At 45.4% G+C, this 25758-nt stretch overlaps 1 protein-coding gene across 1 annotated transcript in view; it reads left to right on the forward strand.

Moving 5' to 3' along the window:
- Positions 1-25758, forward strand: part of FSHR (follicle stimulating hormone receptor) — a 242230-nt gene that overhangs the window by 157726 nt on the left and 58746 nt on the right. Inside the window, exon 5 of the mRNA XM_077485598.1 lies at positions 17474-17545. Coding sequence (XP_077341724.1) covers positions 17474-17545 — 72 coding nt within the window. The remainder of the gene's footprint in view (positions 1-17473; positions 17546-25758) is intronic.

Here is a 25758-nt window from a genome sequence, read left to right on the forward strand (position 1 = left end):
ATTTATTATCGCTGTTTTCTAGCTGGTCTAAAACCTCTTTTGATGTAAAGGGACAGTTTTGGTTGCTATGGACAATCTCCAGTTTCAAGGCAGAAAGAACAGTTTTTATATTATAAAACTGCATGCAGGACACTGGACAGACCACTAGGGACAAAGGGGATGTGAAATATTTACATACAGCAATGTAATCTGTAAGATTACATTATACTGTATGTATACTGTGTGTTTCACTTTTTGAATTTGGTGCCGTTCTCCGTCCCCGTGCGTCGCAACGCTCGCAGAAAACGGAGCTCGGCTCTGTGATAGGTCGAGCAGAGGACAAGCCGCTCACACTGCGGGGGGGATATCACTGGATCCAGGGGACAAGGTAAGCACACTCATCCTGGATCCAGCAATGTTATCCCGAGTCTGGTTGGGGGTTACCGCTACTGGTTCTGAATTTTTACCCCGAGCCAGACTCGGGAATATCGCCAGGGGTGTTAAATACCACCAAACGAAAGCTATATCTGTCTCAAAAAAATGATAATAATTGCATTTGGTTACGGCGTTGCATAACCGCATGATCATCATTCAAAGTGCGACAGCTCTGAATGCTGAAAACATGGGCGTCCGCAGCAGGGGGCAAGGGGGGTCAAGTGCCCCCTCCCCTGGAATCCCCAAGGTGTCTGCCGTAGCCGCCGCCATGCTGCATTTTTTTTTTTCATTTTTTTTTTTTGGCTGCATCCTCCGCCCTCTCCTATGGAACAGAGCGCTGGATGGCTCTGTGTTCGGAGGCCGCTCTGTAACACAGTCCCGCCCCCTCAGACCAGCTTGTGTGATAGTAAAGAGAATCAACGTTCCCCCATCACACAGCCGGTCTGGGGGGGCGGGGCCATGTTTCAGAGCGGCCGCCGAACACAGAGCCATCCAGCGCGGTGATCAAGAGAAGGAGATGCTGCAGGTACAGCCCGCCCTGTGTGCCACAGTGGATCGAGGGGGGGGGGGGGGGCTGCAGGGGGCCCCCTGCAGATTTTCCTATCCAACTTATTTTACTGTCCCCAGTTCACCTTGTGCTCCCTGCCCCCCCCCCCCTTCTCCACCACCACACTCTCCTGCCCCCCTCACAGTTTTCTCCTCCCCTGTTCTTGCTGCCACCTTGCTCTCCAGCTCTCCCCATCCTTCTCTAGCCACCATCCCAGTGCTCTCCGCTCCCCCCAGTCCTCTCCCCTCCATGCTCTCCTCCCAGTCCTCTCCCCTTCGTGCTCTCCCCCGTTCTCCTCCCCAGTGCTCTCCCCCCCTGTTCTCCCCCCCCAGTGCTCTCCCCCCCTGCCCCCCCGTTCCCCCCCCCGTGCTCTCCCCCCTGTTCTTTCCCCCTCAGTGCTCTCCCCCTGTTCTTTCTCCCTCCCCGTTCTTTCCATTCCCCCCAGTGCTTTCCCCCCCCAGTGCTCTTCAGCTCTCCCCATCACTCTCCAGCCCCCACGCCAGTGCTCTCCAGCCCCCCATTCTCCCCACCTCTGTTCTTTCTGCCCCCCTGGTGCTCTCCAGCCCCCCCCCCCCAGTGCTCTCCACCCCTGTTCTTTTTGGCTCCCCCCAGCACTCTCCACTCCCCACCCCTGTACTCTCCACTCCCCCTGCATTCTGCCCCCACCCATGTGCTCTCCAACCCTACCAGTGCTCTCCACCCCCCCATAGTGCTCTCCAGTCCCCAGTGCTTTCCACCCCTGTTCTTTCTGGCCCCCACTGGTGCTCTCCACTCCCCCCTGCTCTTTGTACCCCCCCAGTACTCTCCAGCCCCCGTGCTCTCCACCCCTATTTTTCTGCTCCCCCAGTGCTCTTCACCGCACCATATTCTCCTGCCCCCCGTGCTCTCCCCCCCAGTGCTCTCCCCCCTGTCCCCCCCTCTCCAGCTATCCCCATCCTTCTCCAGCCACCATCCCAGTGCTCTCCCCCCCCAGTGCTCTCCCCCCTGTCCCCCCCAGTGCTCTCCCCCCTGTCCCCCCCAGTGCTCTCCCCCCTGTCCCCCCCGTGCTCTTCCCCCTTCCCCCCCCAGTGCTCTCCCCCCTGCCCCCCCCAGTGCTCTTCCCCCCTCTTCCCCCCCCCCCAGTGCTCTCCACCCCTGTTCCCTCCCAGTGCTCTTCACTCCCCCCAGTCCTCTCCCCTCCGTGCTCTCCCCCGTTCTCCTCCCCAGTGCTCCCCCCCTGTTCTCCCCCCAGTGCTCTCTACTCCCTCCAGTGCTCTCCCCCCTGTTCTCCCCCCCAGTGTCCTCCACTCCCCCCAGTGCTCTCCCCCCCTGTTCTCCCCCCCAGTGCCCTCCACTCCCCCCAGTGCTCTCCCACCCTGTTCTTCCCCCAGTGCCCTCCACTCCCCCCAGTTCTCCCCCCCTGTTCTCCCCCCAGTGCTCTCCACTCTCCCCAGTGCTCCCCCCATGCTCTCCCCCCTGTTCTTTCCCCCCCCAAGTGCTCTTCAGCTCTCCCCATCACTCTCCAGCCCCCACCCCAGTGCTCTACAACCCCCCATTCTACCCACCCCTGTCCTTTCTGCCCCCTGGTGCTCTCCAGCCCCCCACTGCTCTCCACCCTCCGTGCTCTCCACCCCTGCATTTTGCCCCAACCCATGTGCTCTCCAACCCTACCAGTGCTCTCCACCCCCATAGTGCTCTCCAGTCCCCCGTGCTTTCCACCCCTGTTCTTTCCGGCCCCCATTGGTGCTCTCCACTCCCCCATGCTCTTTGTACCCCCCCAGTACTCTCCAGCCCCCGTGCTCTCCACCCCTGTTTTTCTGCCCCCCCAGTGCTCTTCACCGCCCCACACTCTTAGCCCCTCCAGCGCTCTCAGCCTACCGTGCTCTCTACCCCTGTTCTTATTGCCTCCCCCAGCGCTCTCTGCTCCCCACCCCTGTGATCTCCACTCCCCCTCGCTCTTTGCCCCCACCCATGTGTTCTCCATCCCCGCCAGTACTCTCTACTCTCTAGTATACTCTCCCTTCTCTCCAACTCCCACCCAGTGCTCTCCACTTCCCCAGGACCAGAGGACAGGCTGACTGGGGCCGGAAAATGAGGATGGCTGAAGGTGCAGGTGGCCAGGGACCACTCCATCTCACAGCAGACAGATCCTCTGGAAGGAGCACCGTCCCCATCCAAAACGAGAACAGAGCCTGCCTGCTGCTGCCCGTCATGGATATCCTGCTGGCATGCAAGGTACCGTACCAAGCATCAACAACACACCTTCCCACAGACAGGGACTGCAGACTGGGACATGGGGCACAGGAGGGGCTGCAATGATGGGCACAGTAAAGCTGCATTTGATGGACACAGTGAGGCTGCATTTGGTGGGCACAGTGAGGCTGCATTGAGCTCTTGCATCAAGTCTGCAGTCTCTGATCATCTCCTGTAGCATGTCTGCAGTCTCTGAGGGAGTCTGAAGAGGAGTCAAGAGTGGGAGCGCCGCCGGGATGGGGGTCATGGGAGAAGTCAGACTTGTCTGGACTGTAGACAGGAGACTATAGGATAAAACCAGAGCCACCAAGCTGGAGCCGACTGACTGAGCCCTTCACAGTGCACCTGAGAGGAGGTCAGTGAAAGCACCGCCAGGCCAGTCGGGGGGGGGGGGGGGGTCACTGATGTAAGGGGGAGTGAATACGATAATGTAAGGGGCACTGATATAAAGCGTTTCCTCCTTATGTTAGTAACCCACCCCCCTTACCTTAGAGTATTTTTTCTGCAGAAGGTGCCCCCCCCCCCACGTTCTGAGTTCCTGGGGTCCCCCTTGATGATTGATCACTTACCACTATTAACTGTAATTTGAATATATATATATATATATATATATAAGTAGTATGTAAGATGCACACACGGTCAGTGAAACAGGTGTGCCAGCAATCGAGTCTGTCCCAAAGACTCAATATAAAAAAGCAGCAAAGGGATTGCTGCACAAACAAAAGTAAATTTATTGATAAAATTTACATCACATCAGGTATAATATATATATAATATAAGCCCTATGTGATTTCATATCTATATATAATACTCTCTTCATCAAATATGCTTTAAAATGTATGGTTTTCCCTTTCATGAACAAGAAAATAATGACGTTATGCTGTTGGGCTGGTATAATAATGCTGTGAGGCTGGTATGAAATTTTTTCCAGGGCTGGCTTTTGAAAGCATGGGCGTCCGCAAGGTTACTCAGGTGGCTGCGTACCATGTACATATAGCCTAGAGAATGTACATCTTTTTACATCGCAATACATCTGTTTTTGCCATATTTTTATCTTGATGAAAACAGTCTATACAGTGACAGTATGAGATCAAAATATGGCCACAACAGATGTATTGCAATGTAAAAAGATGTACATTCTCTAGGCTATATGGGCATGGAACACAGCTGCCAGAGTAACTTCCAATACAAAGTGAAGATGAATTATCTGTTATATAACACATATGTATTTCCAGTGGAAAGATTTTCATGAGATTGTCAAAAAGGGGTGGAGCATGAGTGGCTTTTAAAATGGTGCCCCCCCTTGGAAAAAGTTCTGCGGACGCCCATGGCTGAAAAGGGGGTAAAGGTGGTCGTTACTGAAGTTGTTAAAGTCCCGTTCTGATTTCCTTCTTCTCCAATGAATGGAGACAGAGGAAAATACTTTGCAGTATTTACATCTTTAGTTTAGCTCAAAATTTTTCCAACTTTCCTCAATTTCAGTCCCAGCAACAATGGTCAGCGGGACATATAGAGAGGGTGAATCTACCCAGCAGCAACACAGAGAGCAACCAAAACCCTGGCAAAGGTCCCACACCTTCCACATGCTACTAAATAAAACGTTATGTCTTTAGATTCTTTAAACGGTGTAAAGGCAATTGGAATTATAGCAAAAAGACAGAAATTATTATTTATCCAACTGCTTTAGAAGAAATACTTTCATTATAATTGCTGCTCCACAGTGTTTTTCCATGGGAGTTCTACACGGGGCCACCAGGTGAAGATGCCATGTCACCCTTGGTGCCCTTGCGTCTATTTGGCACGGTGATTAGCTCAGTATCTGCCAGACTGCTGAACTTCTTATTTTTGGCAATCCTCCTAGCAGTGCGTTGTGTCCTAATAAACTCCAGCTTTCAACTTGTATGCAGATAATACAATTTAAGATATTCGAAATACAAAAAAAATAACAAGCGGCGTTCCTTTCCCTGAATGAAGTCTATTGATACAGTTCCAGGAAACGAGCATATGTTGTTGCTTGTTGCCCGGATCAAACTTGGCTAGAGGCAATGTTGGGCTACATCTGCAACTCAAGAAAATATTTATTATTGACGTTGACAGCGTCCACGAGGAAAAGTGAGCGATACAGCAGATGCCAAGATACAGCCCTGTAATTTCTGCATGCTAGCAATCTCCCTATTAATGCTGAAATATACACTGAATAATTTCATACTGTATCAGAATGTATCGTGACTTTCCAATCTGCAAACAAGGCAAACAGACATCTTAATTTGTGCCCATCTGCCAACACGGTTTATTAACACGTGATGTACAGATAAAGCAGAAAACATTCATTTCACACTGTAAATGTCTCACTTTGAGATTATTTATGACCATAAAATAATATTCAAATATTCAAAAAATAGTTAAAGTATATATAAACCTAACCTATAAAATTTTATTTAACCACTTAAGGACCGGAAGGATTTGCCCCCTTAAAGTGGTGGGCCACCAAAAAAAAAATAAAAAAATGCATTAATAAAATTTAAAAAATATATTTTTTTTTCACTTACCTGAAACGCTGTTGCTAGGCAGTCTTCCTAATCTGCATCTTTCTATTCCGCGGTGCTTCCTCCTCTTCAGTGAGCGGCCTCGTTGCCTTCTGGGACCTGTGTGTGTGTCCCAGAAAACAACGGGGCCATTCACAAAGCGCCGTGCGACTCGCACATGCGCAGTAGGAAACGGGCAGTGAAGCCGCAAGGCTCCATTGCCTGTTTCCCTTTGTCAGGATGGAGGCAGCGGCAGCCGATCCGATGGACGGATCATCCTTGGGGCGGCCGGGCCGACATCGTGGGATCGTTGGACAGGTAAGTGTCCTTATTAAAAGTCAGCAGCTACCATGTTTGTAGCTGCTGACTTTTAAATAAAAAAATGTGTTAACCACTTAAGCCCCGGACCAATTGTCAGCCTAAGGACCAGAGGTCTTATTACAATTTCGCACTGCACTGCTTTAACTGGTAATTGCGCGGTCATGCAATGTTGTACCCAAACAAAATTTGTGTCCTCTTCTTCCCATAAATAGAGCTTTCTTTTGATGGTATTTGATTGCCTCTGCGATTTTTTTTTTTTTTACGATATAAAAGGAAAAAGACTGAAAATTTTGAAAAAAAAAAATATTTTCTACTTTTTGTTATAAGAAAAATCGAATAAACTAAATTTTAGTTATACATTTAGGCCAAAATGTATTCAGCCACATGTCTTTAGTAAAAAAAAATGTCAATAAGCGTATTTTTATTGGTTTGCGCAAAAGTTATAGCATCTACAAACTAGAGTACATTTTCTGGAATTTACACAGCTTTTAATTTATGACTGCCTGTCTCATTTCTTGAGGTGCTAAAATGGCAGGGCAGTACAACCCCCCCCCCCCCCCAAATGACCCCATTTTGGAAAGTAGACACCCCAAGGAAATTGCTGAGGGGCATGTTGAGCCCATTGAATATTTTTTTTTTTTGTCCCAAGTGATTGAATAATGACACAAAAAAAAAAAAGTTGTCACTAAATGATATATTGCTCACACATGCCATAGTTATATGTGGAATTGCACCCCAAAATATGTTCTGCTGCTTCTCCTGAGTACGAGGATACCACATATGTGGGAGTTTTTGGGAGTCTAGTCGCGCACGGCACCCCGAAATCCAATTACTGCCTTCAGGATTTCTAAGGGTGCAAATGTTTGATTTCACTCCTCACTACCTATCACAGTTTAAAAAGCCATAAAATGCCAAAATAACACAACCCCCCCCCCCCCCCCCAAATGACCCCATTTTGGAAAGTAGACACCACAAGCTATTTACTGAGAGGCATGTTGAGTCCATGAAATATTTTATATTTTGCCACAAGTTGCAGGAATATTACAAACTTTTTATTTTTTTTTGCACAAAGTTGTCACTAAATGATATATTGCTCACACATGCTATGGGCATAAGTCAAATTACAACCCAAAATAAATTCTGCAGCTTCTCCTGAGTACGGGGATACCACATGTGGGGGACTTTTTGGGAGCCTAGCCGCGTACGGGACCCCGAAATCCAAGCACCGCCTTCAGGATTTAAATATAAAACTCTACCAAAAAAACCTGTTAGCGATGGCAGGGATCAGGCCTGACTCTGCGAACGCTGCAGTTATGTGTTTAGTGTTTTGTAAGTGACAGTGATCGATCGATACTGCACTTGGGTGGGCTGGGCGGAGGGGCAAAACGCAGGTGCGAGCAGGTATCTGGGCTGATCCTGCTAACAATGCGTTTTTTTGGAACCCTAAACTGCTGGGGACACTAGTATAGATCTGATCAGATCAGATATTGATCTGCTCAGATTCTATACCACTACGGGAGGTTTATGCTTTGCGTGTAGGTGTTAGCGGTACTGGCACTAACCTAGCGCTGCCTGGGGTGACGCAGACCCTATCTGACCCTAAAACCTAATTGATATCTCCCGCCGGGTGATCGGGGGGTTAAACCTTTATTGGGTAATAAATGGTGGGTGCCCTGATGCTATAAAAAGCAAACTAACTAACCAGAGTCACCCGTAACACTTATACGGTGATCACTGGTGAAAGGGTTAACTAGGGGCAATCAGGGGGTTAAAACCTTTATTAGGTAGTATATGGGGGTCCCTGGCGCTATATAAAAACCTGACGGGGAACCTAAATAACTAACTGGCTAACCAGCGTCACCAGTGACACTTATACGGTGGTCGCTGGTGAAAGGGTTAACTCTAGGGGTGATCAGGGGGTGATTTGTGTGCCTATGTGTACCTACATGTCAGTGTAGTGATTGCTGCACTTACTATGTGTTCTCCTCGCAGTCCGGTCAAAAAGACAGCCCCGAGGAGAGTGACATCACTTCCTCCCTGCCTGTGTTTACACTATACAGGCAGGGGAAGCTTCTCATTCGCCAGGAGCGATCGAGAGGATGGCCAGAAACCAACGGCCATCCCCTCATCCCGGATCGCTCCTGAAGCGAAACGGACCGCCGCAGCCAGCGGGAGGGGTTCCGATCGGACCCCCCCACCCGCTGGAAGGCAGGCACGTATGGGTACGTGCTTGTGCCCGTACATACCATTCTACCGACATATTATTACATGCGGCGGTCCTTAAGGAGTTAACGACCAGGCCACTTTTTGCAATAAGATTCTGTGTTGCTTTAACTGACAATTGCGCAGTCGTGTGACGTTGTACCCAAACAAAATTGATGTCCTTTTTTTTCCCCACAAATAGCGCTTTCTTTTGGTGGTATTTGATCACCTCTGCATTTTTTATATTTTGCGACTATAAACAAAAAAAGAGCGACAATTTTGAAAAAAAAACACAATATTTTGTAATTTTTGCTATAATAAATATCCCCATTTTTTTTTTTTTTTAAAGCAATTTTTTTCTCAGTTTAAGCCGATATGTATTCTTCTACATATAAGTGTATATTGATTGGTTTGCGCAAAAGTTATAGCGTCTACAAAATAGGTATTTGATCACCTCTGCGGTTTTTATTTTTTATGCTATAAACAAAAAAAGAGCAACAATTTTGAAAAAAAAAAACAAAAACAAATATTTTTTACATTTTGCTATAAAAAAAAAAAAATATATATATATATATATATATATATATATATATATATATATATATAGATAACAACAACAAAAATCTTTATCAGTTTAATAATGTGTATTTTTGTACATATTTTTGGTAAAAAAAAAAAATCGCAATAAGCATATATTGATTGGTTTGCGCAAAAGTTATATATGGATCATGATATTGGACAAAACTCACTACTGTTTATGATGTTCAGCTCTTGCCAAACAGGCTAGGAGTCCGGCATATGAACAAAAGACTGAACAAGCAAAGCAGCTCAGTCCAAACCAGTGTTTGGACCAAACTAGGTGTGGAGGTGATGGATGTCTAATGCCCTGTACATGCGGTCGGGCATTCCGACCACAAAATCCATCGGATTTTTTCCGATGGATTTTGGCGGAAACTTGTGTTGCATACACACGGTCGGACAAAGTTGTTGGGAAATCCGATCGTTCGGAACGAGGTGACGTTCGTTACGTACGACGGGACTATGCAGAGACCAGTAGCCAATAGATTTCATCTCGTAATTTATTGCATGGCACTTTGTCTGTCGGAATTCTCTACACGCGATCGGAAAAATTCCGATCAGATTTTGTTGTCGGAAAATTTTAGATCCTGCTCTCAAACTTTTTCTGTCAGAATTTCCGACGGAAAAAGTCCGATAGAGCCCACACATGATCGGATTTTCCGACAACATAATCCGATCGGACCTTTTCAGTTGGAATTTCCGACCATGTGTACAGGGCATAAGAGGGGATTACCCTCACTATTAAGAGATATAGACTCATCTCTTGTTGTGTTTCTAGGACAAGAAGTAAACGGATATTTGCCAAGAAGGACACAAACAGCAGAGTAAAACTGATAGGGTTTTACTTCCTCTTTATTTCCCTGCAAAAGTAAAGCATAATGGGCTACTATGCTTAGCATAGTAGTCCATTATGTGTCACTTACCTGAAACCGAAGCCCGCGATGTCACCGCTGTCCCCTCTATGAGCGGGCGTCCATCTTCAACCCCTCTTCCTTCCGGGGTTGCGAACTCCGGCTCTGTGACTGACCAGAGTCGCGTGACGTCACTCTCGCCCATGCGCGTGGGAGTCACGGCATGACCCCTTTAGAAACGGCACGATCTGCCCTTTCTAAAGTGCGCATGCACCGTAGATATCGGCACATGGCTTTATTGTAAATATCTCCTAAACTCTTCTGGGAAGGCTGTCCACAAGGTTTAGGAGTGTGTCTATGGGAATGTTTGACCATTCTTCCAAAAGTGCATTTGTGAGGTCAGGCACTGATATTGGACGAGAAGGCCTGGCTCCCAGACTCCGCTCTAATTTATCCCAAAGGTGTTTTGTCGGGTTGAGGTCAGGATTCTATGCAGGCCAGTCAAGTTCCTCCACCCCAAACCTCATCTCATCCATGTCTTTAACCACTTCCCACCCGGCCAATGCATATATACGGCCGGGTGGGAGCCGTCTAATCCTGATAGGACGTTCAGGAACGTCATTCAGGAGTAGCGGGATCGCGCGCGCGCGCGCCCGCGCAGCGGCGCGATCCCGATGTGCTCGTGTCACCCGGACACGGCACATCTCAGATCGGCAGGAGGGCTCTGTGATTGGCCCTCCTGATCACATGACGGCCGTGTCCAATCACGGCCGTCATGTGATTTAAACAAACAGCCGGTTGCTAGGCAATCGGCTCTCCTCTCCTCACACGGAAGTCACCGCTGAGGAGAGGAGAGCAGAACGCTGCAGCCGGCTGATGATCAGTGAGTATGGGCTGCTTTTTACAGCTTTTTACTCACTGATCATCAGTGTAGTGTAAACACACAACACACCACACAGTACAAACACAGTCCCCACATATGTCCCCAAAACACACATGTCCCCAAAACATACATGTCCCCAAATAATAAAAACACATGTCCCTAATAATAAAAACATGTCCCCCACATATGTCCCACTAAAATCACATGTCCCAATGATTATCTGCACACATATGTACGTGATCACCTGCACACATATGTACATGATCATTTGCGTACATATGTCCGTGATCACACAAACCAATTATTATACACTTAACGGAATTTTTTTTACCAAAAACATGTAGCAGAATACATTTTGGCTTAAATTTATGACAAAATTTGATTTTATTGGATTTCTTTTCAAATAGAAAAAAGAAAATATTGTTTTTTTCCCAAATTTCCGCTTTTTTTGCGCTTATATCGCAAAAAAAAAAAAACGGAGTCGTGAATAAATACCACCAAAATAAAGCTCTATTTGTGCGAACAAAATGATAACAATTTCATTTGGGTACAGTGTAGCATGACCGCGCAATTGTCACTGAAAGCGCTAGAGCGCTGAAAGCTGAAAATTGGGCTGGGAAGGAAGGGGGTGAAAGTGCCCTGTATTGAAGTGGTTAAGGACCTTGTTTTGTGCACTGCTCCAAATCATTTGGTGGAGTGGGAATTATGGTGTGAGGTTGTTATTCAGGGGTTGGGCTTGGCCTTTTAGTTCCAGTGAAGGGAACTCTTAAGGCATCAGCATACCAAGACATTTTGTACAACTTCATGCTCCCAACATTGTTCCTGTTCCAGCATGACTGCGCACCATTGCACAAAGCAAGGTCCATAAACACATGGATGAATGAGTCTGGGGTGGAGGAACTTCCTGACCTCCACGACCTTTGGGACGAATTAGGCCCCATTCACACTTGAGCATTTTGTAGCTTGAAATCTGAAGCTACAAAACACTGGAGGGGAAAAAACTATTATTCTCAATGGAGATGGTTCACATCTCCACTCCATGTTGCCTGAAGCCGAACGCCTGAAGCTCAAACAAGTTCTGGACCCTTTTTTGTTGCTCAAATCGGGCTGATTTGGGTGTTTTTCTCCTTTTTACATTGGTGACCTTTTGCCCTGCACAAAATCGCAGCAAAAAGCAGTAAAAAACGCAGCAAAATCGTGGTAAAAACATGCAATTTTCTGCCTGAAAACACAGCGTTCAGGTGTGAATGGGGTCTTAGAGCAGAGACCATGAGCCAGGCCTTCTCTCCAACATCAGTGCCTGACCTCACAGATGCGCTTCTGGAAGAATGGTCAAACATTCCCATAGACACGCTCCTAAACCTTGTGGACGGCCTTCCCAGAAGAGTTGAAGCTGTTATAGCTGCAAAGGGTGGGCCAACTCAATATTAAACCCTACAGACTAAGACTGGGATGCCATCAAAGTTCATGTTCGTGTAAAGGCAGGTGTTCCAATACTTTTGACAATATACTGTATGTGTATTCTAGTTGCTCTTTAAATAAAATCTCTAGACTATAAAAATGAATAAAACAGATTTATAGCCTCAGATGACAAAAAAAATCTGTATATAAATATATATATATATATATATATTGTGCCCCATAACTCAGGGGGTAAGAGTTTAGCCAGAGGCCTCTGCAGAAAAGATATTAATAATGAAAATTTGAACTTTGCAATCCATTCTTGACAGACAAGCCATTGCTGTGCAGAGAAAGGAAGATTCCATTCCTTCTGTGAGACACGAGGAGTCATTTCCAAAAATAGCTGAACAAACTAAGCCAACTTGGCACTATCGTTGCAAATAATTATTAAATCAGATTAATGTTCGCGGTATTCATCCTGACAGAGTCGGGCATTTAAACCACTTTGCATTTCTTGTTATCGTAACAAAAGGCTTAGAGGCAGGGGCAGCGGAGTGTTCCAGCGCGACACAGAAACTGTGCATTGCCATCCAATTAGGAGTAATAATAAATAATGATGATTCAATCCTCTTTCAGGTTTATTTAACAAAAGGCAACAGTGTAATATTGCCAGCCCTTGAAACCAATCAGAATTGATTAAAGTGGCACTGAAGCGATAGTGATTAAAATGTTGCAGATAAATAGGTACAAGTTATGTAAGAGGATGTGTTTCATTTCTATGTGTCACCTGAGGCCAGTCACTTCACTGGGTATATGTAAGTAGCAGCCCAGATCCTCCTCTTCTTGGGTCCCCCTCCAGTGCTCCTGCCCGCTCCTCTTCTCCGAGTGCCCCCAAAGCAGGCTTCTTGCTGTGGGGGCACGCGTGCATGCTCGCTCCTGAGCCCTGCTCGGTATGTCCATAAAACACACAGAATGGGGCTCGTAAGTATAATATGTTTTCTATTTAACCCCTTCAGATCCGCGCTATAGCCACATGGCGCGGATCTGCTTTGCCGGGAGGCCGTCAATAGATGTCCTCCTCTTTGCAAGCTGGCCATGTCCACCTGAAGAGCGTGCGCGGCGTGCGCTGTGATCACCTGCGTCAGTGAGACTCGGGTGATCACATATCGGTGTAAGGGGTCAATTCCGACCCCTTACCACGTGATCAGCTGTCAGCCAATGACAGCTGATCACGTGATGTAGATAGATTGGTAGTCGGTTTTTATTTTCACGCTGACAGTGCGAGGAGAAAGAAAAGCCGATCACCGGCTTCTGTTGAAGGGACAGAAGAGGAAGAGGTGAAGCCACCTCATATGTGCCCACCAGTACCGCCTGCCAGTGCCAAGAATCAGTGGCCACCAATCAGTGCCCACCAGTACTGCCTGCCAGTGCCACGAATCAGTGCCCACCAATCAGTGCCCACCAGTACCGCCTGCCAGTGCCACAAATCAGTGCCCACCAATCAGTGCCCACCAGTACCGCCTGCCAGTGCCACAAATCAGTGCCCACCAATCAGTGCCCACCAGTACCGCCTGCCAGTGCCATGAATCAGTGCCCATCAATCAGTGCCCACCAGTACCGCCTGCCAGTGCATACATTAGCAAAATGATACAGACTTTTAAACAATGGGAACCCCACAAATTAATGGAGCCTCCGGAGATGAAGGTCCTAAGTGTAACCCTCTACATGTTTTGTGAATAAATTTGCTTCTTCAGGAGGGATTGACCTTATACATCTAAGATTCTTAGCCCTTGTACACACGGTTGGACATTCTGACAACCGAATCCGTTGGATTTTGTCCGACGGATTTTGTCCGAAACTGTTGCATACACACGGTCGGACAAAGTTGTTGGAAAATCCGATTGTACATAACGTGATGACGTTATTTCATTACGACGGGACTACGTTCAGGCTAGTAGCCAATAGCTTTGGTCTAGGAATTTGATCTGAGCATGCGTGGCACTTTGTCCGTCGGAGTAGGCTACACATGATCAGAGTATGTCCAATCGGAGCATTTTGTCGGAAAATTTTACCGGCAAGTTGGAAAAGTTGGTCCGTCGGATATTCTGACGGAAACAGTCCGATGGAGACCACACACAGTCTGAATATCCGACAAAACGGTCCGAGAGGACACATTCCGACGGAATCTCCGACCGTGTGTACAAGGGCTTAGATGTGCTTGATCTGCTTGATAGTTTGTACAGGTGGCAGGAGGGGACATTTACCATAAAGCTGACCGAGGACCAGATAGTTCCAGGCTATCACTATGACCTTCCTTTTAATGATGTCACTTCCAGCAGCGGCAGATGTAAGCACTGCCATTTTTTTTCTTTTTTTTTTGCTGGAAAGCCAGAGATCCCATTTTTTTTATTTCCTTTTTTTTTTTATCTCAGGCTTTCCAACCTAGAGGAGAGGTGTGGGGATTTATAGACTCCAGATCTCTCTGCAAAGAGGACCTGTCGTGCCCTATTCCTATGACAAGGGATTCCTTGTAATAGGTATAAAAGTGATAAAACATTTTTATAAAAAATGAAAGGTAAAGTGTAAAAATAAAAAAAAAATAATAAAATAGACAATAAAAATAAATAAATGGAGAGTTTAAAAACAAAAAAATACAAATAAAATAAACAATTGAAATGTTTTTTTTTTAAAGTGTCCCTGTTCCCTGCGTGCTCGCATGCAGAAGCAAAGGTATATGTATGTCATGCCCACATATGTAAATGGCGTTCAAACTACACATGTGAGGTATCGCCGTGAATGTTAGAGTGAGAACAATAATTCTAGCACAAGACCCCCTCTGGTAACCTGTAAAAAAAAAAAAAAAAATTAAAGCGTAGTCTATGGAGATTTTTAAGCACCAAAGTTTGGCACCATTCCACGAGTGTGCGCAGTTTTAAAGCATAACATGTTAGGTATCTATTTACTCGCTGTAAGATCATCTTTCACATTGTTCAAAAATAAGGGTTAACATTAGAGTTTTCTTTTTATTTAATTCATGAAAGTGTTTTTGTTTTCCAAAAAAATTGTGCTTAAAAAATTGCTGCGCAAATACTGTGTGACATAACAATTTGCAATGACCGCCATTTTATTCCCTAGGGTCTCTGTTAAAAAAAAAAACATATATAATGTTTGGGAGTTCTGTGTATTTATTTTTTGTGATAAAATTGTGATTTTTACATGTAGCAGAGGAATGCTAGAATTGGTAGCACAGGGCTAAATAGCAAAAAAAAAGTTCTGTCATGAAGGGGATAAAACCTTCCGGAGGTCCAGTGGTTAATAGATCACAAGGTGTCCAATCAAGCCTCGTACACACGATCGGATTGTTGGCCAACAAAACCGTGGACTTTTGTCTGAAGGGCGTTGGCCCAAACTTGTCCTGCATACAAGCGGCAAGGAATTGTCTGCCAACAAATACGAACGTAGTGACGTACTAAGTTGTTTTTCAGCTCTTTAACGCCACCCTTTGCGCTCCTTCGTTCGTGTTAGTAGAAGTTTGGTGAGTGTTGGTTCACACTTTTCATTTTGCGCTTTTCAGTTTGTTTCTGAATGGCCGTTCGTCAACCAGACATGTTGCGGAATCAGAGGAGATAACATGTTAATTATTATTGGCCTTGGAGTTATTGCTTTGACATTATTTTTTTGGTTGAATAATAATGATTTAATTTGGTATATTTTCTATATTTTTGGATGCATAGAATGCACTTTTTGGTTAAGTTCTATTGGCAGATAGCATGTCTAATGTTATTTGTTTTATTTTTTTAATGCACAAACAAAATTGTGGAGAATAATACTTGGCTATGTGTTTTACTTCAAATGACAGTTTGGGAGTAGGCAGTTACATTTAAAAAAATACAATGTAAACATAGATGCATATTTGTTCCTAAAAACTACAGGATAATGGTGTTGTGGTAACTTGCCCAATAAAGCATAATAATATTATTCTTGATATCACTAGAAAAAAGAAGCCTTTGAAAATGTGTTTGCAATAACTCTATCAGTATCACCAGCAAAGCAGCTTCATTATTATCCCATTAAAGTGGTTGTAAACCCTTACAAACCACTTTGACCTACAGGTAAGCCTAGATTAAGGTTTACCTGTAGGTCCAAGAAATATCTCCTAAGCCTATACGGTTTAGGCGATATTAACAAAAAGACAGGCACCACTGTCTATGGCGCATTTGTGCCGTAGACAGTGGTGCGCAGGTGCACTGAGCATGCTGCAGATCACGGCGATATGCCGCTCGTGTCGGCTCCCGTGCGCATGCGCGGGAGCGACGTCATGCGTGGCTCCGGCAAATCACAGCGCCGGAGCAGCAAGACCCGGAAGTCACTCCGGGGTACATGGCAGCGGTGAAGATAAAGGAGGAGGACCGCTTCGGGGGCGTTCTCAGGTAAGTTATTCATAATGAGCTAGTATGCTATGCATACTAGCTCATTATGCCTTTGCCTTGCAGGTTGCATTTAAATTTTTTTTTTTAAAGTGCCTTTACTTCCTCTTTAAAGAAGAAGAAAATGCACGCTGCATTGTGATATTTCATTTCATAATTTGCCACGTCATGAATGTTAATTCTCCATTACGAACGCTAGTTTACAAGACCGACCGCTTCTGACTCGTCCTTGCTTCCGAGCATCCGTGTTTGTACTTTTGACTTTTGTCCGAAAGACTTGTGTATGCACGCTCGGAAAATCCAACAACACACATTTGTCCGCGGAAAATTTTAAAACCTGCCATCCAACATTTGTCTATGGAAAATCTGACAATTGTCCGATGGAGCGTACACACGGTCAGATTTTTCCGCCAACAGCCTGTCATCGAACATTTCCCGTCGGAAAATCCGATCGTGTGTATGTGGCATAAGAAAAGTTTATTGCTAGGGGTGAAATACCTTTTAACAGACAACCAGTCTTGTCAGGCTATGCTACAGAAAGCAAATGATATATTTTAGGTTTAATCGCTCCCTGGTTAAGGAATTCCAAACACATGCTGACTAATTGTTTCTTAAGAACCCAAATACACAAGGCACGAACCGCGTCAGTCTTTTTATTCCTAAATAATTCACACGGAGCCCACAGTGCCCAAATGAATGCACACATATTACTGCACTGAAAATTGGGAGTATAATGTATATATTCTCATAATGTTGTCTAGAGGGGAATTATTTTGTTGATGGCATTGTGAATTTAACAGCTATCCTATGGATAATGTAATTATAACACCTGGGGTATTTTCCAAAATGTAAAACTCTTATTATAGGAGGGAGCATTCAGGGGATTTCATTATAACCTTCTCTGTGCAGATCTCCTATAATACAGCAAGATCAGCAACCCTCTAATACTTCATCATTAAGCCACCTATCAGGAAAATAGTGCTTGTGCGGTTTAATTGCATTTTAGCCACGATATGTACTTATTAAATGATGAGCTACATTTAGGAGGATTCATCGGAAACTTCATTTTCAATTTTATCTTTTCCTTTTAGGTTTATATACAACACCGGAATACATATTATCCCCGCGGTTTCCAGGATACAGTCTCTCGAAATAGTATTTCTGTAAGTTTTTAGCACTTTTGCTAAATATTTAATCATGTCAGAAAATGGGAAAGAATGGCAGAGCATGGAGTTTAGGAAAAAGTAAAAGTTCTGCCTCAGCTCTTTAATAATATAATGCAGATGCCATCAAATGAGCGGATAGGTATGGGGGTGGAGAGATAGATAGATACAGTGGTGTGAAAAAGTGTTTGCCCCCTTCCTCATTTCCTGTTCCTTTGCATGTTTGTCACACTTAAGTGTTTCGGAACATCAAACCAATTTAAACAATAGTCAAGGACAACACAAGTAAACACAAAATGCAATTGGTAAATGAAGGTGTTTATTATTAAAGGTGAAAAAAAATCCAAACCATCATGGCCCTGTGTGAAAAAGTGATTGCCCCCCTTGTTAAAACATACTATAACTGTGGTTGTCCACACCTGAGTTCAATTTCTCTAGCCACACCCAGGCCTGATTATTGCCACACCTGTTCACAATCAAGGCATCACTTAAATAGGAGCTGCTTGACACAGTAAGGTCCACCAGAAGATCCTTAAAAGCTACACATCATGCCGAGACCCAAAGAAATTCAGGAACAATTGAGAAAGAAAGTAATTGAGATCTATCAGTCTGGAAAGGGTTATAAAGCCATTTCCAAAGCTTTGGGAATCCAGCGAACCACAGAGAGAGCCATTATCCACAAATGGCGAAGACATGGAACAGTGGTGAACCTTCCCAGGAGTGGCCGGCTGCCAAAATTACCCCAAGAGCGCAGCGACGACTCATCCAAGAGGTCACAAGAGACCCCACAACAACGTCCAAGGAACTGCAGGCCTCACTTGCCTCAGTTAAGGTCAGCGTTCATGCCTCCACCATCAGGAAAAGACTGGGCAAAAATGGCCTGCATGGCAGAGTTCCAAGGAGAAAACCACTGCTGAGCAAAAAGAACATCAAAGCTCGTCTCAATTTCTCCACAACACATCTTGATGATCCCCAAGACTTTTGGGACAACATTCTGTGGACCGATGAGACAAAAGTGGAACTCTTTGGAAGGTGTGTGTCCAAGTATATCTGGCGTAGAAGGAACACTGCATTTCATAAAAAGAACATTATACCAACAGTAAAATATGGTGGTGGTAGTGTGATAGTCTGGGGCTGTTTTGCTGCTTCAGGACCTGGAAGACTTGCCGTGATAAAAGGAACTATGAATTCTGCTGTCTACCAAGAGATCCTGAAGGAGAATGTCCGACCATCTGTTCGTGTACTCAAGCTGAAACGAACTTGGGTTCTGCAGCAGGACAATGATCCTAAACACACCAGCAAGTCCACCACCGAATGGCTGAAGAAAAACAAAATGAAGACTTTGGAGTGGCCTAGCCAAAGTCCTGACCTGAATCCTATTGAGATGTTGTGGTATGACCTTAAAAAGGCTGTTCATGCTCGAAAACCCTCTAATGTAACTGAATTAGGACAATTCTGCAAAGATGAGTGGGCCAAAATTCCTCCAGGACGCTGTAAAAGCCTCATTGCACGTTATCGCAAACGCTTGGTTGCAGTTGTTGCTGCTAAGGGTGGCCCAACCAGTTATTAGGTTTAGGGGGCAATCACTTTTTCACACAGGGCCATGATGGTTTGGATTTTTTTTCACCTTTAATAATAAACACCTTCATTTACAAATTGCATTTTGTGTTTACTTGTGTTGTCCTTGACTATTGTTTAAATTGGTTTGATGTTCCGAAACACTTAAGTGTGACAAACATGCAAAGGAACAGGAAATGAGGAAGGGGGCAAACACTTTTTCACACCACTGTAGATAGATAGATAGATTAGATATATATGATAGATAGATAGATACAATAGATAGATATGATAGATAGTTAAGATAGATAAGATAACATAGATAGATAGATAAGATAGATAAATTAAGATAGATAATATAAGATAGATAAGATAGACAAGATACGATAGATAACATAGATACGATAGATAACATAGATACGATAGATAAGATAGATAGATAGATAGGATAGATAAACTAAGATAGATAATATAAGATAGATAAGATAAGATAGATAACATAGATAGATAGATAAGATAGATAAGAAAGATAGATAGATAGATAGATAGATAGATAGATAGATAGATAGATAGATAGATAAATAGATAGACAATATTTGAATTATTAGTTATTGTATAACTTTATAACAATGGGACTGTGAAACAATTTATTATTAATAATGGAGGAGTGGGACTAAATACGTTTGTACTTCTTCCCACTCCTTTTCAGATATATAAACTAAATTATTTTTTATTGTTTTTTTTGTCTTCTCTTATAATTAGGTATTTTGTGATTGTCTACCAATTAACGATTGCTTCGTTTATGTTTTAGATTTTTTTAACATGTTTGAAATAAACCAAAACTAAAAAAAAACTAAAATATATATATATATTATATATATATATATATATATATATATATATATATATATATATATATATCTTTATCTATATATATATATATATATATATATATATATATATATCTTTATCTATATATATATATATAGTAATGATAGCGATCTGCAATTTTTAGCAGGACTGCAACATTATGGCGGACAGATCAGACACTTTTGACACTTTTTTGGGACCACTGACATTTATAGAGCGATCAGAGCTAAAAATAGTCACTGATTACTGTATAAATGTCACTGGCAGGGAAGGGGTTGACACAAGGGGGTGATCAAGGTGTTAAGTCTATTCCCTGGGAGTGTTTCTAACTGTATGGAGGCTGGGCTAGCTAGAGGAGGAGAGAGATCACTGAGCCTGTTCCTAATCACTAGGATCAGCAGATCTATCTCTAACTTCCCTGTCAGAATGGGGATCTGTCTATTTACACTGATTGCGGGTGGCCGGCGGACATCGCAGCCACAGGCCACACGCATCAGGTTCCCTACCACACACTGTGTGTACCTGCTACGGCTCCTTAACTAGTTACCGCCCGCCCACCGTCATATGACAGCGCCCCAGAACAGCAGCTCTCCCCCGCCCGCTCTTTAACCATGTGTAATCGGCTGTGTCCAATCAAAGCTTGTCACGTGTAAACACGGAGATGCTGGTAATCGGCGCTCCTCACCTCACTCTAACAGAGTGTGTGGAGAGGAGAGCCGATCAGCGGCATCTCCTCACAGGAGACATCTACATATGTAATCAGGGCACTGATCATCAGTCCCCTGATTACAATAGTGCCACCAATGCCAGCAATCAGTGCCCACCACTGACAGCAATCACTGCCCACTGCCCACAAGTGCTACCAATCAGTGCCCATTAGTGATGGCAGTCAGTGCTGGCTATCAGTCCTGCCTATCAGTGCTGCCCATCAATGCCCATCACTGCTGTCCATCAATGCCCATCAGTGTCGCCCATCAGTGCCACCCATCAATGCCCATCAGTGGCCATCAGTACCGCCTATCTGTGCCACCTATCCATGCCCACCAGTGCCCCATATCAGTGCCAAACAGTGCTACCTATTAGTGCCCGTCAGTGCCCCTTAACAGCGTCCATCAATGCAGCCTATCAGTGCTCATCAGTGCCACATATTAGTGGCCATAAGTGCCACCTCAGTGCCCATAAGTGCCACCTCATCAATGCCCACCAGTTCAGCCTATCAGTGCCCATCAGTGAAGGAGAAAAATTTACTGACAGAAACTAAGTAAAAAAAAATTTTTTTCAAATACTTGGGTCTCTTTTTTTTTTTGTAAAAAATAAAAAAACCCAGCAGTGAATAAATACCACCAAAAGAAAGCTCTATTTGTGTGAAGAAAATTATAAAAATGTCATTTGGGTACAGTGTTGTATAACTGCGCAATTGTCATTCAAAGTGCGACAGCGCTGAAAGCTGAAAAATGGCCTGGGCAGGAAGGAGGTTAAGTGCCCTGTAGGTAAGTGATTAAAGGAGCAGCCGTATACCTACGGCAATTTGCGGGAAGGTGCTGACCTACCGCCGAGGGCTGGTCGGCAAGTGGTTAAAGCCATTGTAAAAACGTAATCAGTTTTATAAAAAGAGCAGCTGGGTGCTCACATGACCCACCGGAGATCTTCTCCTCTCGGCTGATTTCAGCACCCCCTCCCTCTGCAGCGCTCCGAGCGGGCTGACGTCAGCTGGGATCTCGGCACCTCCCTCTCCAGCGCTCAGAGCGGGCTGACATCAGCTGGGATCTCGGCTCCTCCCTCTCCAGCGCTCAGAGCGGGCTGACGTCAGCTGGGATCTCGGCACCTCCCTCTCCAGCGCTCAGAGCGGGCTGACCTCAGCTGGGATCTCGGCCCCTCCCTCTGCAGCGCTCCAAGCGGGCTGACCTCAGCTGGAATCTCAGCCCCTCCCTCTGCAGCGCTCTGACCGGGCTGACCTCAGCTGGGATCTCGGCCCCTCCCTCTGCAGCGCTCCGAGTGGGCTGACCTCAGCTGGGATCTCGGCCCCTCCCTCTGCAGCGCTCCGAGCGGGCTGACCTCAGCTGGGATCTCGGCCCCTCCCTCTGCAGCACTCCGAGCGGGCTGACCTCAGCTGGGATCTCGGCCCCTCCCTCTGCAGCACTCTGAGCGGGCTGACCTCAGCTGGGATCTCGGCTCCTCCCTCTCCAGCGCTCCGAGCAGGCTTACCTCAGCTGGGATCTCAGCCCCTCCCTCTGCAGTGCTCCGAGCGGGCTGACCTCAGCTGGGATCTCGGCCCCTCCCTCTGCAGCGCTCCGAGCGGGCTGACCTCAGCTGGGATCTCGGCCCCTCCCTCTGCAGCGATCAGAGTGGGCTGACGTCAGCTGGAATCTCGGCCCCTCCCTCTGCAGTATTCGTAGCGGGGAAGAAGATCTCCGGTGGTTCACATGAGCGCCCATCGGCGCTGTAAATAAGGTATTTTCCACAAAGTTACACAAAGAGACACACTGCACATTATATAATCTTTTTACAGAACGTATTACATCATTTTACAAGTTATTTAACAATAAGGATTACAGAATTTCATAATGCTGAGACTCCTGAGCAGACAGGGGGAGGGGGGAGAGAAGACAGGGTGTAGGACATTTTTAAAAACATTTTATTGTTTTATTCCAGGTTTTTTAGAACATAGAAAGGGGTAAATGACACAGCATAAGAGGCTGTCTATCATGCTTTAAGGATCAGGATATTTTTTTTTTCTAGAAGAAGACTTGACTGTATTTGAATAAATGTAGATTATTGTACATACGAAAAATAAATAAGACATCCACTGAAAATAAGCCCTAGTGTGTTTTTTGTAGTCAACATTAATATAAGACCTGATCGATAAGGAAATAGATAGATGTAGACAAATAGATAGATAGATAGATAGATAGATAGATAGATAGATAGATAGATAGATAGATAGATAGATAGATAGATAGATAGATAGATAGACTATATTACCAAATGTATTGGGACACCTGCCTTTACACGCACATGAACTTTAATGGCATCCCAGTCTTAGTCCGTAGGGTTGAATATTGAGTTGCTCCCCCCTGAAGCTGTAACAGTTTCAGTTCTTCTGAGAAGGACAAGGTTTAGGACTGTGTCTATGGGGATGTTTGACCATTCTTCCAGGAGCGCATTTGAGAGGTCAGGCACTGATGTGGACAGGAAGGCCTGGCTCGCAGTCTCTGCTTTAATTCATGCCAAAGGTGTTCTTTTGGGTTGAGGTCAGGACTCTGCAGACCAGTCGAGTTCCTCCACCCCAAACTCGCTCATCCATGTCTTTATGGACCTTGCTTTGTGTACTGGTCCAAGTCATTTGGTGGAGGAGGGATTATGGTTGTCTTTCAGGGGATGGGCTTGGCCCCTTAGTTCCAGTGAAGAGAACTCATAAAAGGCTAAGTTCACCTTTGTTCACCTTTTTTTTCTAAATTCCAGCTCCCCTATGTACCAATATAACATTAATGTACTTGTTTTGCAAAAACAAAACGGCTTTCCATTAATTCTACATCAGCTTACCTAACTCTCTTCATAGCGGTTTAAACACACTGCTCCATTACTTCTGCCTTACTTCCTGGTCAGACTTTAGGTGATAATGCAGAAAGGAGTTGACCAGCTGAGTGTAGATGATGCAGGGTGTGTGCTAATGAGATCAGCTGGTTAACTCCTTCCTGTGTCATACCTAAAGTCTCTGCTATATTGGTACATAGGGGAGCTGCAATTTAGAAAAAAAAAAAAGTGAACAAAGGTGAACTTAGCCTTTAAGGCATCAGTATACCAAGACATTTTGGACAATTTCATAAAGACATGGATGAGCCAGTTTAGCATGGAGGAACTTGACTGGCCTGCACAGAGTCCCGACCTCAACCCAATAGAACACCTTTGGGATGAATTAGAGCAGAGACTGCGAGCCAGGCCTTCTGGTCCACATCAGTGCCTGACCTCACAAATGCGCTTCTGGAAGAATTGTCAAACATTCCCATAGACACACTCCTAAACCTTGTGGACAGCCTTCCCAGAAGAGTTGAAGCTGTTATAGCTGCAAAGGGAAGGCCAACTCAATATTAAATCCTACATACTAAGCCCTTGTACACACGATCGGAGATTCCGATGGAATGTGTCCGATCGGAGCGTTTTGTCGGATATTCCGACTGTGTGTGGTCTGCATCGGACTGTTTCCATCGGAATATCCGTCGGACCAACTTTTCCAACTTGCCGGAAATATTTTCCGACAAAATGCTCCGATCGGACATACTCCGATCATGTGTAGAGAATTCCGATCGGACAAAGTGCCACGCATGCTCAGATCAAATTCCTACATCAAAGCTATTGGCTACTAGTGATGGACGAACTTCCGACGGGACGTTTCGCGAAAGCGAAATGCGAACGGACTCAAACGTTCGCGAAACCGAACGTTCGCCGCGGGCCCCATTGACTTCAATGGGAGGCGAACTTTGCAAACCTTCATGTCGAATTTGCGGCCACGTGGTAATTATTAGGGGGTAAAACGTAGTCCCACCATCTGGACAATGACATAATACATGTATGAGGTGAATTTGGGATCGATAACTACAAGCATTTTTATTTTATTTGGGAAATTGTTCTAACAATTCAGGACTATGGAGCTAATGAAGGCAATGGAGGAGAGGGAAGGTCAGGGACCAGGGTAGGCAAAGAAGAGGGTGCAGGAGATGATCACCAGCAGCGTGACATACCGGAATGACACATGCACCGTGATAGAGGCATCTGACAGCAGCACCGTAATACAGAGCACTGACAGCAGCACCGTGACATACAGCGCTGACAGCAGCACCGTGACATACAGCGCTGACAGCAGCACCGTGACATACAGCGCTGACAGCAGCACCGTGACATACAGCGCTGACAGCAGCACCGTGACATACAGCGCTGACAGCAGCACCGTGACATACAGCGCTGACAGCAGCACCGTGACATACAGCGCTGACAGCAGCACCGTGACATACAGCGCTGACAGCAGCACCGTGACATACAGCGCTGACAGCAGCACCGTGACATACAGCACTGACAGCAGCACCGTAAGCAGCCCCAGGAGGAAGTCAGCACAGCACAGGGATGGTGTGATCCCCTCATAATAAGAACCCCCAGGAGGAAGTCAGCACAGCACAGGGATAGTGTGATCCCTTCATAATAAGAACCCCCAGGAGGAAGTCAGCACAGCACAGGGATATCATAAGCAGCCCCAGTAGAAATATGACACCGCTCAACCTCTTCAAAGAGGAGGGTAGGGGCATATAGTACGGTGTGCTTTTTTGGGTCAAGGAAGTGAGCCAAATGAATTAAGAAGGTCTGTGTGCTTGATTAAAAAAATAGTTTATAGACATATACATGGTCTACTGGTCACATGTGTTGAATTCCTCCGAGATCCATGCCTCATTCATTTTTAGAAATGTGAGGTAGTTAACACTGTCGTGAGCTAGGCGAGTACGCTTATCGGTCACAATCCCCCCTGCTGCGCTGAACGTCCTTTCGGACAGGACACTGGATGAGGGGCAAGCCAACAGTTCGATTGCAAATTGGGCAAGCTCTGGCCAGAGGTCAAGCCTGCCCACCCAGTAGTCTAGGGGTTCATCACTCCTCAGAGCGTCCACATCGGCCGTTAACCCAATGTAGTCGGACACCTGACGGTCTAGGCGTTCCCTGATGCTGGATCCGGATGACACCTGTCGATGGGTCGGCTGAAAGAATGACCTCATATCCGAAGTCACCAACACATCTTCAAA

This window comes from Lithobates pipiens, unplaced genomic scaffold (assembly GCF_037356315.1).
Source record: "Lithobates pipiens isolate NorthernLeopardFrog02 unplaced genomic scaffold, aLitPip1_a1.2 Scaffold_18, whole genome shotgun sequence".
Classification (NCBI taxonomy): domain Eukaryota; kingdom Metazoa; phylum Chordata; class Amphibia; order Anura; family Ranidae; genus Lithobates; species Lithobates pipiens.